The sequence below is a fragment of the Rhinoderma darwinii genome, chromosome 1, assembly GCF_050947455.1.
Source record: "Rhinoderma darwinii isolate aRhiDar2 chromosome 1, aRhiDar2.hap1, whole genome shotgun sequence".
NCBI classification, from domain to species: Eukaryota; Metazoa; Chordata; class Amphibia; order Anura; family Rhinodermatidae; genus Rhinoderma; species Rhinoderma darwinii.
The window spans coordinates 150,625,127-150,642,939 of NC_134687.1; the positions used below are offsets into that span (position 1 = coordinate 150,625,127).

At 43.0% G+C, this 17,813-nt stretch overlaps 1 protein-coding gene across 2 annotated transcripts in view; it reads right to left on the reverse strand.

Annotated features, from left to right (window-relative positions):
* LARP1B (La ribonucleoprotein 1B) overlaps nucleotides 1–14,351 on the reverse strand; it is a 102,364-nt gene extending 88,013 nt beyond the window's left edge. Inside the window, exons 1-2 of one of the 2 annotated variants that reach the window (XM_075860456.1) lie at nucleotides 14,226–14,351; nucleotides 13,645–13,886 (exon numbers count right to left, since the gene is read on the reverse strand). In XM_075860456.1, coding sequence (XP_075716571.1) covers nucleotides 13,645–13,876 — 232 coding nt within the window. In that variant the 5' untranslated portion in view covers nucleotides 13,877–13,886; nucleotides 14,226–14,351. Of the gene's footprint in view, nucleotides 1–13,644; nucleotides 13,887–14,225 lie in introns of those variants that run through there. The other variant, XM_075860457.1, reaches the window with a different exon arrangement.
* Nucleotides 14,352–17,813: the final 3,462 nt, after the last annotated feature.

The window sequence follows — 17,813 nt, forward strand, 5'->3', positions numbered from 1 at the left end:
TATGGGGTTTAGGTCAGGCGAGATTGCTGGCTAATCAAGCGCAGTGATATTATGGTTATTAAACCAGGTATTGGTACTTTTGGCAGTGTGGGCAGGTGCCAAGTCCTGCTGGAAAATGAAATCAGCATCTCCATAAAGCTGGTCAGTAGAGGGTAGCCTGAAGTGCTTGAAAATGTCCTGATAGACGCTGCGCGGAGATCTGGACTCAATATAACACAGCGGACCAACACTGTTACTCAGTGGTCCAAAGTCCTGTTTTCAGATGGCAGTAAATTATATATAATTTTTTATTTCCCTAGTTGTCTTAAACACGGCACCCCTGAAACTCCTGGCTTGCTGAAACGTCCAAATGGCTGTAAGGTTGTCCCTGGGATTCAAGTTACAATTCTGATGGATCCTCAAAAATAGGTCTATGTCTGAAAGACCCCAATTTTGGATGAGGAGACTGAAAGCTTGGAATCATATCATCCATTCCCCTGGAACTACTTTTTTTTCTGCTGTGAAAATCTGCCCTTTGGTTCCGAGTGCCTTTTAGGTGAACTGCTGACAAGGGGCATATGACAAGGGGTCACATGCCACAGTATTCTCAGTGACGAGAATATTCTGGACGAGACTTTGCATCTTCTCCTGATGTAGAATGGTCGTTTGTGCACATGAATCCAGAATGACTTCTAAGAACTTTTTTGTCTTAAAGAGCGGCTGGACTTTCCCCAATTTGCGTTCCATCCCAGTCGTTGAACACTTGAGGTTGTTAAAATAATCTGTGTCTGGAAACGGTGACGTGAGTTCTCTATCAGTAGAAGATCGTCCAGATAATCACCGAATTCTGCCTCAGGAAGGCTGTCACTTCAGCCATCACCTTTGTGAACAGTCGGGGCACTGAAAATATCCCGAATGGGAGACAGGTGAACTGGTAATGTAGAATGTAGTTTTTCTTTTGTATGGCAAATCCAGAGTCATCATGTGAGAATTCTTGTATAGAATAGGAATAGTATTCTCTTGAATTTTCTGTATATAACAAATTTGTTTATACATTTTAAAATGTATAATTCTGCTTAATGTCCTATTTGGCTTCTTGACCAGAAACAATCTTGAGTAGTGGCCTGACCCCCATTTTCTTTTGGGACAAGCCGAATTACTCAAATAGAAGCAAGATCTTGAACTCTGAAGATTTGTCTGGAGATTCTGAGTAGGTAGTTTGGCAACTTTAAACTTTTCTGGTGGCCTTGAGGAAAGTTCTATTCTGTACCCTTCCTGAATAATCTGAAGGGTCCACTGGTTTGTGGTGATATCTTGCCATTCTGGTACAAACCTGCGGAGCATTCCTCTTACACTCTTGGCATCATTTGGAGGTGGAGGGTTGATTTGGGTTAAAAATAAAGGGCTTATCTCTACCACCTTTTCTGTAGCTCCAGCCCCGTTTTACCCTTGTTTCTTCAGTCTTTATTTTGGAATCCAGTTACTCTATAATCCCTTCTTTCTTTTTGAGGTCTTTCCTCAGAAAAAACCCTTTTTTTTTTGTCTTCTGTTTGTGAAGGATCTTGTCTAGATCCAGCCCAAAGACATATTGTCTATTAACCCTTTAACGACACCCAACGTAATAGTACGTAGTTGTCGTTAAGGACTTAACGCAACACAATGTACTGATACGCGGTGTTGGTGATGCGGGCTCAGTAGCGGAGCCCGCACCATCACCAGCGGGTGTCAGGTGTATATTACACTCAAAAGCGAGTGCTGCATCTATGGTGTTTCCTAGCAGATCGGAACCCTGAAATACAAATCGCTGGGTTCCGATGGCTGTTCTGGCAGACCGGAGGCCTAACAATGGCCTCCTGTCTGCCAAGTACGGAAGCATGCTGGTCCCGTCCAGAGGCGGGGCCTAAAAGGCTTCTGGTCGCAAAATCAAGATGGCGCAGGCCGGTGTCAGCTGTATGTTACAGCTGACACCGTGCTGTAACGGCAGGGAACGGAGCTGGCTCCGATCCCTGCCATTAACCCCTTAGATGCTGCGATCAAAAGCGATCGCTGCATCTTAGTGGTTCGTAGCGATCAACATTGACACAATGTGATAATCAAGCTGCCAATCGTTACTATGGCAACCCGGAGGCCTAACAATGGCTTCCTGGTCTGCCACGTATGATAGCCTATTAGGCCCCACCCAGAGAGGGGACCTAATAGGCCTGCTGTCAGTGAATGACTGACAGCTCTAGTGCATTGCACTACGTAGCTAGTGCAATGCATTAGGGTATGTTCACACGCAAACTCAAAAACGTCTGAAAATACGGAGCGGTTTTCAAGGGTAAACAGCTCCTGATTTTCAAACGTTTTTTGAGCAACTCGCGTTTTTCATGCCATTTTTTATGGCTGTTTTTGGAGCTGTTTTCAATAGAGTCTATGAAAAACGTCTCCAAAACGTCCCAAAAAGTGTCCTGCACTGCTTTTTCGCAGCTGTTTTTTTATGCGGCCATTTTTTTTCCCAAACGCCCGCGTAAAAAAAAACGGCCCTTCGGAACAGAATGCCGTCTTTCCCATAGCAATCAATGGGCAGATGTTTGGAGGCGTTATGCTACCGATTTTTCGGCCGTTCTTCGCACGTTTACGGCCCGAAAAATGTTCCGAAAATAGGCTGTGTGAACATACCATTAGGCCTTATTCACACGAACGCATGCGTTTTGCGCGCGCAAAATATGCTGCGTTTTTTGCTCATTGTAGTTGCGTGTCATCAGTATGTGCTGCCTGGCTGCGTGATTTTCACGCATATGCCTGGTTTTGAAGTTTAGAAAAAGAAATGAAGGAAGTTATTTTTTCCTTCATTTCTTTATCTACTGTTGCGCGAATAACGCGCATCACATGGAAGTGCTTCCGTGTGCCGTGCGCGATTTTCACGCACCCGTTGACTTCAATGGGTATGTGATGCGCGAAAAACGGCCAAGTATAGGACACGTCGTGAGTTTTACGCAGCGGACATACGCTGCGTGAAAATCACGGACTGTCTGAACGACCCCATTTACTAACATAGGTCCGTGCGACGCGCGTGATTTTCACGCGCGTATCACGGACGTAATACACGTTCGTGTGAATAAGGTCTTAGAGTAAAGATCAGAGGTGGAGACCCTCAAGTCTCATAGTGGGACACAAAAAAAAGTTTAATAAAATGAACACGTTAAAAAAGGTACACAAATTTGGTATCGCCGCGTCGGTAACAACCCAAACTATGCAAAATTGCAATATTCACACCATCCGCTGTGCATTAACCTCTTTGCGCACTATGACTTAATAGCACGTCATGGTGCGGGGTTTGATGTATGGAGCGGGGTCATGTGCCGAGCCCGCTCCATACGCTGCGGGTGTCGGCTGTGTATCACAGCTGACACCCAGGACTAACGGACAGGAACAATGATCGTGCGGTTACAGAAGCCTGTAAAAATAACAATATCCTGCAATACATTAGTTTTGCAGTATATTGTACCAGCGATCCAATGATCGCTGGTTCAAGTCCCCTAAGGAAACTAATAAAATGTGTAGAAGAATTAAAGTTATTACACCGCGTTCCAAATTATTATGCAAATGTTATTTTTCGCTGATTTTCCTAAATAGTCGATGCAAATGACAGTCAGTATAATCTTCAAGCCATCAACCGTTGGAGTATAATGCGAATTTTATTGAACAAATCTCCTAATGATAACAGATTTTTTTTTTAGAAGTAAAAAAACTCAAAATGCACTGTTTAAAATTATTATGCACAACAGAGATCAAAACATTTTAAAGATTGTAAAGAGAACTAAAATAGTAATTTGTTGAATTTGCAGCGTCAGGAGGTCATATTTACAGAAATCAAAAGCTCTTTCAATCAAAAAAAACTTAGCAGGCCAAGTTACATGTTAACATAGGACCCCTTCTTTGATATCACCTTCAGAATTCTTGCATCCATTGAATTTGTGAGTATTTGGACAGTTTCTGCTTGAATATCTTTGCAGGATGTCAGAATAGCCTCCCAGAGCTCCTGTTTTGATGTGAACTGCCTCCCACCCTCATAGATATTTTGCTTGAGGATGCTCCAAAGGTTCTCAATAGGGTTGAGGTCAGGGGAACATGGGGGCCACACCATGAGTTTCTCTCCTTTTATGCCCTTAGCAGCCAATGACACAGAGGTATTCTTTGCAGCATGAGATGGTGCATTGTCATGAATGAAGATAATTTTGCTGCGGAAGGCACAGTTCTTTTCACAGTACGATGATCACGCTTAAGTTTTCTTGAAATATCCAATGTTTTCATACCTTGTCCAAGGTATTGCACTATTTCACGCTTTTCGGCAGCAGAGAGATCCTTTTTCTTTCCCATATTGCTTGAAACCTGTGGCCTGCTTAATAATGTGGAACGTCCTTCTTAAAGGGAATGTGTTGCCAGAAAAACACGTTGTTTTTTTTTTAATTAAACATTTAGTGTGTAGGTGATTAAACATTGTTCAAATTTTTTTTATTTTTTTCACGAGTCAGGAAATATTATAAATTAATTCTAATTTATAATATTTCCCATTTCTGGTCACTAGATGGAGCTATTCCCAAAATTGCAGCATTGCAAAATTGGGTAAAAAGCCCTCGCTCTAGTGAGCTCTCAGCATCCCCCCCCCCTCCTTTATCCTGGCTAGTGCCGGGATAAACGAGGGGTTTGAACGGTGTAACCTCCTACACTGTTTGTCGCCATTTTTTGAGCTAACACACAGTGTAGTAGGTTTACATACAGTAGTAAACACACACAAACACGAACATACATTGAAATCTCTTACCTGCTCCTGCCGCCGCGGCTCCCTCCGGCCCGTCCGCTCCGTCTGCTGCCGCTGGTCCAAGTGCACAAGTCCGGAAGCCGTGACCGGAAGTAGTAATATTACTGTCCGGCCGCGACTTCCGGTCCACAGGAAAATGGCGCCGGACGGCGTCAATTTCAAATTGGACTGTGTGGGAGCGGCGCATGCGCAGTTCCCACACAGACGCCGTACACAGAAGTGAATGGGACGGGACCCGTTCGCAGTCCCTATGGGACTGTGGCTGCCGTATTCCATGTCTGTATGTGTCGTTAATCGACACATACAGAAATGGAACAAAAAATGGCAGCCCCCATAGGGAAGAAAAAGTGTAAAAATAAGAAAAAGTAAAACACAAACACACAAATAAATATAAACGTTTTTAATAAAGCACTAACATCTTTAACATATAAAAAAATAATTTGTGATGACACTGTTCCTTTAAGTAGTTTTCCTTTGATTGGGCACACCTGGCAAATTAATTATGTCTGAGATTGATTACAATGATCCAAAGAGCCCTAAGGCTGGGTTCACACGACCTATTTTCAGACGTAAACGAGGCGTATTATGCCTCGTTTTACGTCTGAAAATAAGGCTACAATACTTCGGCAAACATCTGCCCATTCATTTGAATGGGTTTGCCGACGTACTGTGCAGACAACCTGTCATTTACAGCTGTCAAACGACGACGCGTAAAAATACAGCCTCGGGAAAAGAAGTGCAGGACACTTAGGGTATGTGCACACACACTAATTACGTCCGTAATTGACGGACGTATTTCGGCCGCAAGTAGTGGACCGAAGTCAGTGCAGGGAGCCGGGCTCCTAGCATCATACTTATGTACGATGCTAGGAGTCCCTGCCTCTCCGTGGAACTACGGTCCCGTACTGAAAACACGATTACAGTACGGGACAGTTGTCCTGCAGAGAGGCAGGGACTCCTAGCATCGTACATAAGTATGATGCTAGGAGCCCGGCTCCCTGCACTGTGTTCGGTCCGGTACTTGCGGCCGAAATACGTCCGTCAATTACGGACGTAATTAGTGTGTGTGCACATACCCTTATATACATTATATGCAGGACCCTTATATACATTATATGCAGGACACTTATATACATTATATGCAGGACACTTATATACATTATATGCAGGACACTTATATACATTATATGCAGGACACTTATATACATTATATGCAGGACACTTATATACATTATATGCAGGACACTTATATACATTATATGCAGGACACTTATATACATTATATGCAGGACACTTCTTTCAGACGTAATTTGAGCCGTTCTTCATTGAACTCAATGAAGAGCAGCTCAAAATTTACGGCTGTCAGAGAAGCCTCGCAAAATGCGAGGAGGAGCATTTACATCTGAAACGAGGCAGCTGTTTTCTCCTGAAAACAGTCTGTCTTTTCAGACGTAAAAGCCTGCTACCGTGTGCACATACCCTAAGACACAATACCATCCATGAGTTTCATTGAAAAACTAATAATTAAATGTTTATGACACTTAAATCCAATGTGCATAATAATTTGGAACACGGTGTAGTAGTGAGAAAGAAAAAAAGTTTAACGTTAAAAAAAACAAAAAAACCTTTTCCCATTTTTCTTCTAAAGTAATGTAAAAAAATAAACAAAATTGGTATCGCTACGTCCGTAAAAGGCCAAACTATTACAATATACCATTATTTAACTCGCACGGTACACCGTAAAAAACGTAAATAATTTAAACCGCCAAAATCGCATTTTTTTTTGTCACCTTAGCTCTCAAAAAAAATGTAATACAACTTTTTGATCAGTTTTTATGGTACCGATGGTACTAATAAAAACTACAGCTCGTCCCGCAAAGAATAAGACCTCACACCGCTCAATCAACCGAAAAACAAAAAAAGTTACGGCTCTCAGAATGTGGTGAAAAAAAACAATTTTTATTTTAAACACAGATTTTTCTTTGTAAAAGTAGTGTAATATAAAAAAAAAAACAATATAAATTTGGTATCACCGTAATTGTATTGCGCTGCAGAATGAAGTAAACGAAAACCCCCAAAAATGGAATCAGATTTTTTTCCAATTTCAGCCCGCAAATAATTTTTTTCCAGTTTCCCAGTACATTTTATGTCACTTTAAATGGTGTCAATAGAAACTGCAACTCCTCACGCAAGAAATAAGCCCTCACACGACTCTACTGACGGAAAAAGAAAAAAGTTATGGCTCTTGGAAGGCGGGGAGTGAAAAACGAAAAAAATAAAACAAAAAGTGGATCAGTCTTGATAGGTGTAATTCATTTCTAATGAAAAAAACGTATGACCACATGTGGGGTATTTCCGTACCTGGGAGAAATTGCTTTACAAAAATAGCTTGTTTTTTTTTCTCCTTTATCCCTTGTGAAAATTAGAAAATTCAACATTTTTGTGGAAAAAAAATTGTGATATTCATTTTCGTGGCCTAATTCTAATAAATTCTGCAAAAGACCCGTGGGGTCTAAATGCTCACTATACCCCTAGAAAAATTCCTTGAGGGGTGTAGTTTCCCAAATGGGGTAACTTTGGGGGTTTCCACTGTTTTGGTCCCTCCAGGACGATGCAAACGCGACATGGCACCGAAAACCAATCCAGCAAAATCCATGCTCCAAAATCCAAATGGCGCTCCTTCCCTTCTGAGCCCTGCTGTGGGTCCAAACATCAGTTTATTACCACATATGGGATATTGCCATAATCGGGAGATATTCCTTTACAAATCTTGGTGCATTTTCTTCATTATTCCTTGTAAATATTACAAATTTCTATGTTTTTTCATTTTTACAGACTAATTCCAATATATTTAGGGAAAAACCTGTGTGGTCAAAATGCTAACTATACCCCTAGATAAATTCCTTGAGGGGTGTAATTTTCAAAACCGTGTCACTTTTGTGGTGTTTCCACGGTTTTGGCACCACAAGACCTCTTCAAACCTGACAAGGTGCCTAAAATATATTCTAAAAAAAAGGAGGCCCCAAAATCCACTAGGTGCTCCTTTGCTTCGGAGGCCGGTGTTTCAGTCCATTAGCACACTAGGGCCACATGTGGGATATTTCTAAAAACTGCAGAATCCGGACAATAAATATTGAGTTGCATTTCTCGGGTAAAGCCTTCTGTGTTACAGAAATAAATGTATTACAAATGAATTTCGGCAAAAAAAATAAATAATTTGTAAATTTCTCCTCTACTTTGCTTTAATTCCTGTGAAACGCTTAAAGGGTTATAAAACTTTCGGAATGCTGATTTTAATTCTTTAAGGGGTGCAGTTTTTAATATGGGGTGATTTATGGGGTTTATCTAGTACATGGCCCTCAAAGCCACATTACAACTGAACTGGTCCATGAAAAATCGCCTTTTGAAATTTTCTTGAAAATGTGAGAAATTGCTGCTAAAGTTCTAAACGTTGTAACGTCCTAGAAAAATAAAATAATGTTCAAAAAACGATGCAAACATAAAGTAGACCTATGGAATATGTGAAATAGTAATAGCACACAAAATAGTTACTGTGTGTTTTACAAGCAGAAACATTTAAAATTAGAAAAATCATAATTTTTGCAAATTTTCTTTACATTTTGATGTTTTTCACAAATAAGCAATGACACGAGAAAACAATCTTAGAATCGCTTGGATAGGCAAAAGCGTTCTAGAGTTATTACCACATAAATTGAATGTCAGATTTGAAAAACTGGGGCTGGTCCTGAAGGCCAAAATGAGGTCGGTCCTGAAAGGGTTAACATCATTCATAAATACCAGTGTCTCCTCTTTTATAATCTTGTACATAATATATCCTTGACATAGGGGTCTAATTTCTAATTGCATAATGCACATTTCTCAATTTGGCCTCTTTTCTGTCCTTATTTCCCCCAAAAAAATATAAAAGGACTAATCACTATAACATTCTCCCCAACACAGAATTATTATCTTTCAAATAACCTTAGAGCTACTTACTGGGCCACGGTTGGAAGATTGCTCCAGAGATTCAGAGGCAGATCCATGGTAGGTGCAGCTGAATGCAGAGGACGCTTGTGTTGTAGAACAGACCTCAGATCAGCGTTGATGGAGTTTAAAACCCCCGCGCCTGGAGAGATGTTAGACGCCGCAACCCGAAGTGACATCAGACACAGCCAAGATTTAAGCTGTAGTACTCACCTTCAGCCACGAGATGGTGCTGGAACACTGTGGAAGGGAGCACAAACAGCCAGTGTGTGTGTAGGATGCCTTCTATCAACATTCTGATGCACAGAGGTCGCAAAAACGCCTTTACAGAGGTCATTGACGCCTATAAAAGGTATATTTTGGGTATGTTCACACAGAGTTTTTTGCAGGCAGAAAATTCTGCCTGGAAAGATCAGCTCCGGTGTTTTGCACCACAAGTGTTTTTTGACGTGATTTTTGCAGCAAATTTTGCCGCGTTTTTTAACCTATTAGTTCAACAAAGAGAAAACCCGCAAACGTTTTTTGCCAAAAAATGCGTAAAAAAAAAGTGTCAAAAAAAGCATTTATTTCAGTCTCCCATTGACTTCAATGAGGTTTTTGAGGCGGAAAACGCCTCAAGATAGGGGGTTGTCGCTTTTTCCCGCAAGCATTTTTTTTCGCTCGCAGAAAAAAAACATCTCCACCGTCCATTTAAATCAATGGGAGTCAATTTCGGCCGTTTGCCATAGGCTGTGAGGAGACAAGCAGCTGTTTGGTGCGGGCTACAAGAAAGAACAACATTTTGCAGTTTATTTTGCAGTACAGTAGAGATGGGAAATCTAGTTCATTCAAAAGATTAGTTCATTTAGTTCGTTCTGTCTCTAGCTCTGGGACACGGTTGAGAAGTGATTGGAAACGGAAAATACACAGGGGCACGTGTGACACATATATATATATACACATACACACACACACCTAGATCTATATTCTAAGATTATGGTTCAAAAACAGGATTCGTCCCACTTTGTATGTTTCTTCTCTCTGACGATTTTTGCTGCTTTTGAAATAATACACAATCGCTGCTTTGCCAGTTGAAAACCTTTCAGATATATTGCTTTTCTCTCTTTCCACCAGAGTGTCCTAAAATGCTAGGAGAACGACTCATGACAGTCTAGTACAATAAGATACATAGGACACTGAATGAAGCAGCGCCACCTATTGTAGTTTAGAGGTACTGACTCATGGTGAAGGGGTATGAGAGCGCTAAAAAGCAGCGCAGCAGCACCTGACACACACACACGCACACGCACACGCACACGCACGTTGGGTTTTTCTACTTTCCTTTTCCAGCATTAGGAACTAAAAAGCAAGTGGTAATGTGAGTGAGGACGGAGGAGCTGCTGTGCGCATTCACACTGGGCAATTATCGGGCAGACAAGCGTTCGTATAACATTGTGTAAACAGGGCAGCGATCAGCAGATGAACGAGCAAACGCTCAATCATCTGCTAATCGTATTGAAATCCATTAATTCACGGTACTGAACCGTTTGAGGGGGCACAGTAACAGTATAGATATTTAGGTGCATCATGTAACCCTAGAACAGGGGGTTTTCCACTATAGAATATGGACTATAAATGCACAGCGTGAGAGCAGAGGCATTAATGGTGTGGCTGGCAGTAAGCACTGTATGACTGGCAGAATTGTGGTGGGGCACTCATGGAGAGGCACGGTGTGTGGCTGCCACTTTTGGGAGGGCATGAAGAGGGTTCTGTGAATGCATTGTAATTGGAGTTGTGAAACACTTGGCTGTCTCCTCTGCAGAGGGCTGAATGGAGGAGCAGGCGACTCCCATTCTCCAGACGCGAAACCACTACTTATCAGACCTTTGACATATACGGTTATGCCATAAATGTCTCAGATGGGAATACCCCTTTAAGTTTTATGGAGGACACGGGTGTGGTTTAATCTGACAATGTGGCCCTCGGAGCAGACAAGGTTGTGCACCCCTGGTGTAGAGCGGCCACGTCCCTTCAAGAAAAGATGGAATCAATGGGGGTAACGGAGGTTTAACACCCACCAGTTTTGCTTTTATGGCATATCTAGTCAATCGGAGATGAAATTACCAGTATTTTGTACTCCTATAGCGTGATGTAACATAATACGGTCTACCAAAAAAAGCACGGCTTCATTTACGTGCGTTTATTTCTGACTTTTGTAGTCGCGCCAACACGGCCATCCACTTTTGCATGACAAAAAATGGTTTGTTTAGGGCAAGCTTAAATGGGTTGTTCGGTCATAAGGCCTTTAATATCTTATCTGTGGGGGGGTCAGACATTCATTACGGTCACTGCTCGTACCGTGAATCGCCGACACACTCGTAGCGGCGGTTCACAGTATTAGGGCAAGGCCACACGGAGCGGCCCTGACACGGTCGCAACGCGGCCAATAACTGCGCCGGCACTATGTAGGCGCGGCTGTCAAATACCTTGTTAAGGGGTATTCCGGTTACATGCTCATGCGCACTGCCGCTCCATTCATTCTCTATGGGAGCGCCGGAGATAGCCGAGTGCAGTGTTCGGCTTTTTCCGGTGCTGCCATAGGGAATGAATAGGTGGTAACTTGTTGTAACTTGCAAAATCGTGCGGCCATAAAGAGTTAATTAATTCATGGCCGCAGTAACTTGCGGCCATTAACAGGCTATTTGACAGCCGCACTGGTGCCGGCGCGGTGGTTGGCCGCGTTGCGACCGTGTCAGGGCCGCTCCGTGTGGCCTTACCCTTACAGCCTTCTCCCATTCACTTCAATGGGAGAAGTCTGTAATACTGTGAACTGCTGCTACAAGTGTGTTGGCGATTCACAGTACGAGCAGATAAGGAATGAAGTAGACACAAGAATCGTATGAGCGCCGCAGCCACTTCAAAACAGCTGATCGGCGGGGGGTGTTGTGAGTCGGACCCCCCCAGATCGGATATCGAGGGCCTATCCTGAGTTTAAAGAGGCTCTGTTACCACAGTTACAGCAGAGGAAGCGTAATCTCGTTGTAACCTGTTATTTCCACTGAGATTACGCTTCCTCTGCTGTAACTACCACAGAAACAGTAACAAAGTGCAGGGATTGTGAATAGACATCCCGTGGAATGTCTATTCACGGTCTAAACACTTCAGTATTGTTAATGTGTTAGTATAAGACAGCACATCAGGATCTAACAGGATCCCTATGCGCTGACTAAATGAATGGAGAGGAGTGCATGACGCTGATTGGTCAGCATCATACACTCCCCTGTACAACGCCCACTTGGTCTAAAGTAAAAACACGCCCACTTGGGCATTAAGCAACTCATTAGAATAAATCTAAAATCGCTAATAAAGTGGTGAAAACAGATCGTTTTTCTAAATAAAAAGCACTGCTGTCACCTACATTATAGCGCCGATCTCCTTATGTAGAAGATAGGGCACTTATAATGTGGTGACAGAGTCTCTTTAAAGGGAACCTGTCACCAGCATTTCACCTATTAAACCAGCAATACCTGGTGGTAGTGGGTGAAAAATCATTTCTATATAACCTATAATTGTCTTCTTAGTCGGCTCTGTAGCTTTAGTATTCAGCTTTTTAGTGTTCCCACACCATATGCTAATGAGCAGAAAAGAGTCAGATCTTCGTTTGAAAAGAGTCAAATCTTCATTCCTCAAGTCTTTCCGAGTTTACCCCATCTCCTTACTTTTGATTGACAGCTCCTCGCCTTCCCCCAGCACACAAAATCCTGAGCTTGCGCATTGATGTCCTATTCTAGTATGTACGTACAACGGGACACCGGATTATTACGTTAAAAGGCGCAAAATGTTTGCAGATCGTTATTTACAGTCGGAGGAGTTTAGGAGAGGGGATAACGGCAATGAACTTTTGCTGGCAACGGCCAGTGAGGGATAAGTAAAGTTCAATAGGTGAAATGCTGGTGACAGGTTCCCTTTAAAGAGGCTCTGTCACCAGATTTTGCAACCCCTATCTGCTATTGCAGCAGATAGGCGCTGCAATGTAGATTACAGTAACGTTTTTATTTTTAAAAAACGAGCATTTTTGGCCAAGTTATGACCATTTTTGTAATTATGCAAATGAGGCTTGCAAAAGTCCAAGTGGGCGTGTATTAGGTGCGTACATCGGGGCGTTTTTAATACTTTTACTAGCTGGGCGCTCTGAAGAGAAGTAACATCCTCTTCTCTTCAGAACGCCCAGCTTCTGGCAGTGCAGATCTGTGACGTCACTCACAGGTCCTGCATCGTGACGGCCACATCGGCACCAGAGGCTACAGTTGATTCTGCAGCAGCATCAGCGTTTGCAGGTAAGTCGATCTTACCTGCAAACGCTGATGCTGCTGCAGAATCAACTGTAGCCTCTGGTGCCGACACGATGCAGGACCTGTGAGTGACGTCACAGATCTGCACTGCCAGAAGCTGGGCGTTCTGAAGAGAAGAGGATGTTACTTCTCTTCACAACGCCCAGCTAGTAAAAGTATTAAAAACGCCCCGATGTACGCACATAATACACGCCCACTTGGACTTTTACTTTTAAACACGCCCACTTGGACTTTTGCAAGCCTCATTTGCATAATTACAAAAATGGTCATAACTTGGCCAAAAATGCTCGTTTTTTTAAAATAAAAACGTTCCTGTTATCTACATTGCAGCGCCTATCTGCTGCAATAGCAGATAGGGGTTGCAAAATCTGGTGACAGAGCCTCTTTAAGTCCTCAATTTCTTATGACTGCTCTACCCCTTTAAGAGAACTTCCCAAATGTCACTGCCTTCTGTATTGCAAACTGGTTCATCAAACATAATGGAGACGTACACTATAGAATTATTATTTTACGGATGTGACATACAGTACACAAAACATCTCTTACCCACATGTTCACGACCAACAAACGTGAGGGTGCGGTTTGAAGCGGCGATGTTGGTCCAGGGATTGGTGCTTGGAATCGGGGCCTCACTGGATTTACTTTGGTCGCTTCTCAGACATTGTGGAGGTTGTTGAGGGGATCTTTGCGGAGTATTTTGCGTGTCACGGCTTTGGTGGCATTCTTTGTGGTCGCAGCCAGACTTTACCATAGGCTGATCGTGCACTTCTGATGACATTCTCAGGGATCTGTGTACAGGATTTATACTAAGCAACTGTACTGCCCGGTGCCACTTCTATCTATACCATTCATGCAAAAACGCAAGACTCTTATGGTGTGAATGTGCTGTGGAGGTAAAGAAGTTGACAGGGAGTTGTTTTTCACACTTTTCTAGGAATGAAGAAATGCAGGTAAAGAGGGGGGCCCTGAAGAGAGCACTATTGGGGTCCTACGTGAATGTGCGCTGGTTGCAGCTGCTACAAAAATATAAACAGGAAAACCTGCACCAACCTCCAACACTGTACACACAGCGGATACACACTTCGCTCACAAGTAACCGCACCCCTCCAATACACAAAACCGCGCACCTCGGAGAAATGGAACAGCAAATATAAAAACAGGGCGTCAAATAAACGCAAGCCTCACGGTCGCTTTCCTGGGGTGCTCGCAGCGCGTTCACGACAGCGTTTATTTACTTCCACACTGGGCACGCTCGTGCCCCGCCCATTGCCTGCGGGGAAGTCTTGGAGTGCGCAGGCGCAGTGAGACGTCTCAGCGGCGCGGCTCAGTGCAGCTGTCAGATGACATTGATGTGTGAGTTGGTGTGGTGAGCGGCAGGACTTGGTTCGTTATACTCAATCTAAACGCTCCGAGGCAAATATGAATAACAATAGATATTGTTCATTTATAATTGATGCTTTTTGCTGTAGCATATTAGTAATGTTAGTAATAACACTAATTTCCCAAAGCCTCTAGGGTCATTTGATCATTTTGATATGTTTCCTTAGCGGTTGCACTACGGATTACTCCACAATCCACTGGGTTCTGCCTAGGGGTGGGTTGTTTTGACTAAAAATATAGCACAGCATACACCGATATTTTTTTTAGTTGAATTTAAACAGAACCTTCAACGTAGATGTGAACATAGCCTTTAGATCATACAGGAGAATCCAGCTCTGATCAGATGCAGTCAGAGGCAAAATACACAACAATAACATCCAGTGACTCACAGGTAACATCTTCTCTAATGTAGACGTTCTCTTTCCTCGTTTTCTCCATTCCGCCATAAACGCTTCTTCCAGCTATGAATCGTTGTCTACAGATATTTTCCTCAATCAGTAATAGTGCCCACATAACGTCCACAAAATTATTGAACCAATGCTCACGCTGGCAGCACAGTAATAAGGTGAGAGCAGGACATGTGGATACCTCCTGGAACAGCAGCGGAAATCTGGGACGGTTGGGAGCTATGTATAGGCATACTATCTAAATGCTGAACCACAACCTACTCGACTATAGCTGCTATTTAGCCACTGTCAGGTCAATGTTACAGCTCCCTACTAGTATGACACCATTAGCTCTTCGACACAGGAACCAAAGTCCCTGTGACACTCCATGGGCTATGGCAGTTTTTTGTGGACTGCCCCACACAGCAAAAATCCTTACAACATCACTACTATATTACAAAGCAGCTCCCTGCTCATGATTTTACCCTTGGCAACGTTCATCCCACCAACCGCCACTTTTCACTTCTGTGTCTCCATCATGTACTACCTCAGCAACGCGTTCATGTAATCCTCTGGTGGATAAGGCACAGAACAGGCCAACCCGACTTTATTGTCAAAACCTGCACCTTCCCCCTGAGCCATAAGCGAAGCAGAAGTGGGACTGGGGAGAAGGGAGGACTGCGCTTTTCAATAGATCACAAGCTCTGCCACAGGTAAGAGTTACTCGTCAGCGATTGACATGTTGCGATTAATGGGATGTTGACCACATCAGGCTGCAGCATTTTTGGGTAAAAAGTACTGCGAAAAAGAGCCACCATCAAAAACACAAATAAACACTTGGGTGTGGGGTGGATGTGTTCCTCGCAGACTTTGGGCCAGATTCATAGTGGATATCACCCCTTCTACATTGAATAGGGTGAAACCGAAGGCTGTGAACATCTGAACAGACAGAGCATGTTGCGGATTTGAAAATCTTCAGCATTTCTTTTCCCTGCGCAGGCGGCCTCAGGCTGAGATCACACATGCAATTTAAGAGCCAAAACCAGAAGAAGACCCAAAAAGAAACATACAGGGAGGACTACTATGTCTTCCTTCTTTTGAATCGGCTCTTGTGTTAGGCCATGTTCCCACACACAGGATACGCTGCAGATCTTCTGCAACAGAAAACTCTGCAGCAGAATCTCCAGAAATACGCTGGCAAATCTGTCACAGACAACCGAACCAAATAGTGCGTTTTTCCTGCTCATATTTCTGCGGAAACGCTTTTTCCGCAGCGGTTTTACCTGGGGATTTAGTGTTAAACATCGGTTATAGCAAAGTATATGTGCACCTGCAGATTTACAGCGCTTTTTACTGCGTTTCCACTGCGTAAATACTTTAAAAACTGCGCCATAAATCTATTGCGGAATTTCTGCTCCACATTGAAGTCTACGGGCCAAACACGCAGTATCTCCGCACAGAACACGCAGCATAAATTGACAAGCTGCGGAATTGAAAAACGCACCGCAGAACACTTTGCGCACGACTTTTGTGCGCTTTTATTCCCCGCAGTGTGGGCATGAGATTTTCTCATTCACTTTGCTGCTACTGTAAATGCTGCGGAATTTCCACGCAGCATTCCGCAGCGTTTACACTACGTGGGAACGCAGCTTGAGGCTGGAATCACATATGCAGTTTGTTTAAACCAAAGACCTAGCTCACACACACATTTTTCAGTGTTGTAAAACGCATGCATGCATATAAAAAAAAGAAGAAAAGATTAATTTGGTGGTGTTTTTTTTTATTTTGTACATGTGTTTTTCCTGGCATTTTTAAGTCCTATAGAAAAAACCAAAACCACTATACCTGGGTTTAAAAGAAACCCAAAAACCGATACAAACCAAAAATGCTTTGTATGTAGGAGTTTTCATATTTTGCTATAGACTTTAACGTATCATTCTTCTGCATTGTTTTTGGGCCAAAAAAAGTGCAGAGAAAAACGGCAAGTTATTTTTATGTAGAGAAACCGCCAGTACAAGGCAGATTAGAATTGCAGTTATTAAAGATTTTTTAATAATCAGTTTTGATGGGTCTTCAGTTTTCTGTTTTTTTTCTTTTCTCCAGACATCACTATCTCATACACCACTATTCAACCGGTTCCCGATTGCCAGGTGTGTATATATGTCTGGCGGTCGGGGTCCTTAAAACCCGCGCCATAGACTATTTACGGCGCGGGTTTTAGCTTGCTGCCCGTGCGATCGGGCAGCTGAACGTCAGGTCTCCAGCAGTAAGTGACTGCCGGGGACCCTGAGGAGAAGATAGAAGCAGTTTTCGCTGCTTCTATCTTCTCTGATCTCTTCTACACAGCGCTGTGGACAAAATCCTGGTGATCATGTGACTGGTCACATGATCGCCGGGTGCCGTTAGTGGCAGGCTGCTGCTGCGTCTTACCAGACCCAGTACAGCCCTATTAGTGACAATAGTCACTATGTGAGGGCTGATTTCCCCTGTAACTGGGGCTGCTTATTTTACGCTTCGCTGTCAATAGACGGCGCGTAAAAAGACGCCCGCGAAAAAGAAGTGCATGTCACTTCTTGGGACGTTTTTCATTGACTCCATTGAAAAACCTCTCCAATAACGTCCGTAAAATACACCGCGACAATTGTGAGTTGCTACAAAAACGCCTGAAAACAGCTCCGTATTTTCAGACGTATTTTGCTAAGCCGTGTGAACATACCCTTACAGTGGAAAAACATGGTGTAAAAGAACAAAAAATATATATTAAGTCCCACAAAGGTCTTTTCTGACATTTGAGGGACAGACCATAGTAAGAAAAAAAAAAAAAAGTGCAAAATAAATTTATAAATACACATAAAATACCTATCCAAAAAACAGTCGCCGCCCCGCCAATCATTGTAGTAACGCTAGCCCTCATCCAATTACCCTAAAATAGACATGTAATATATCAAT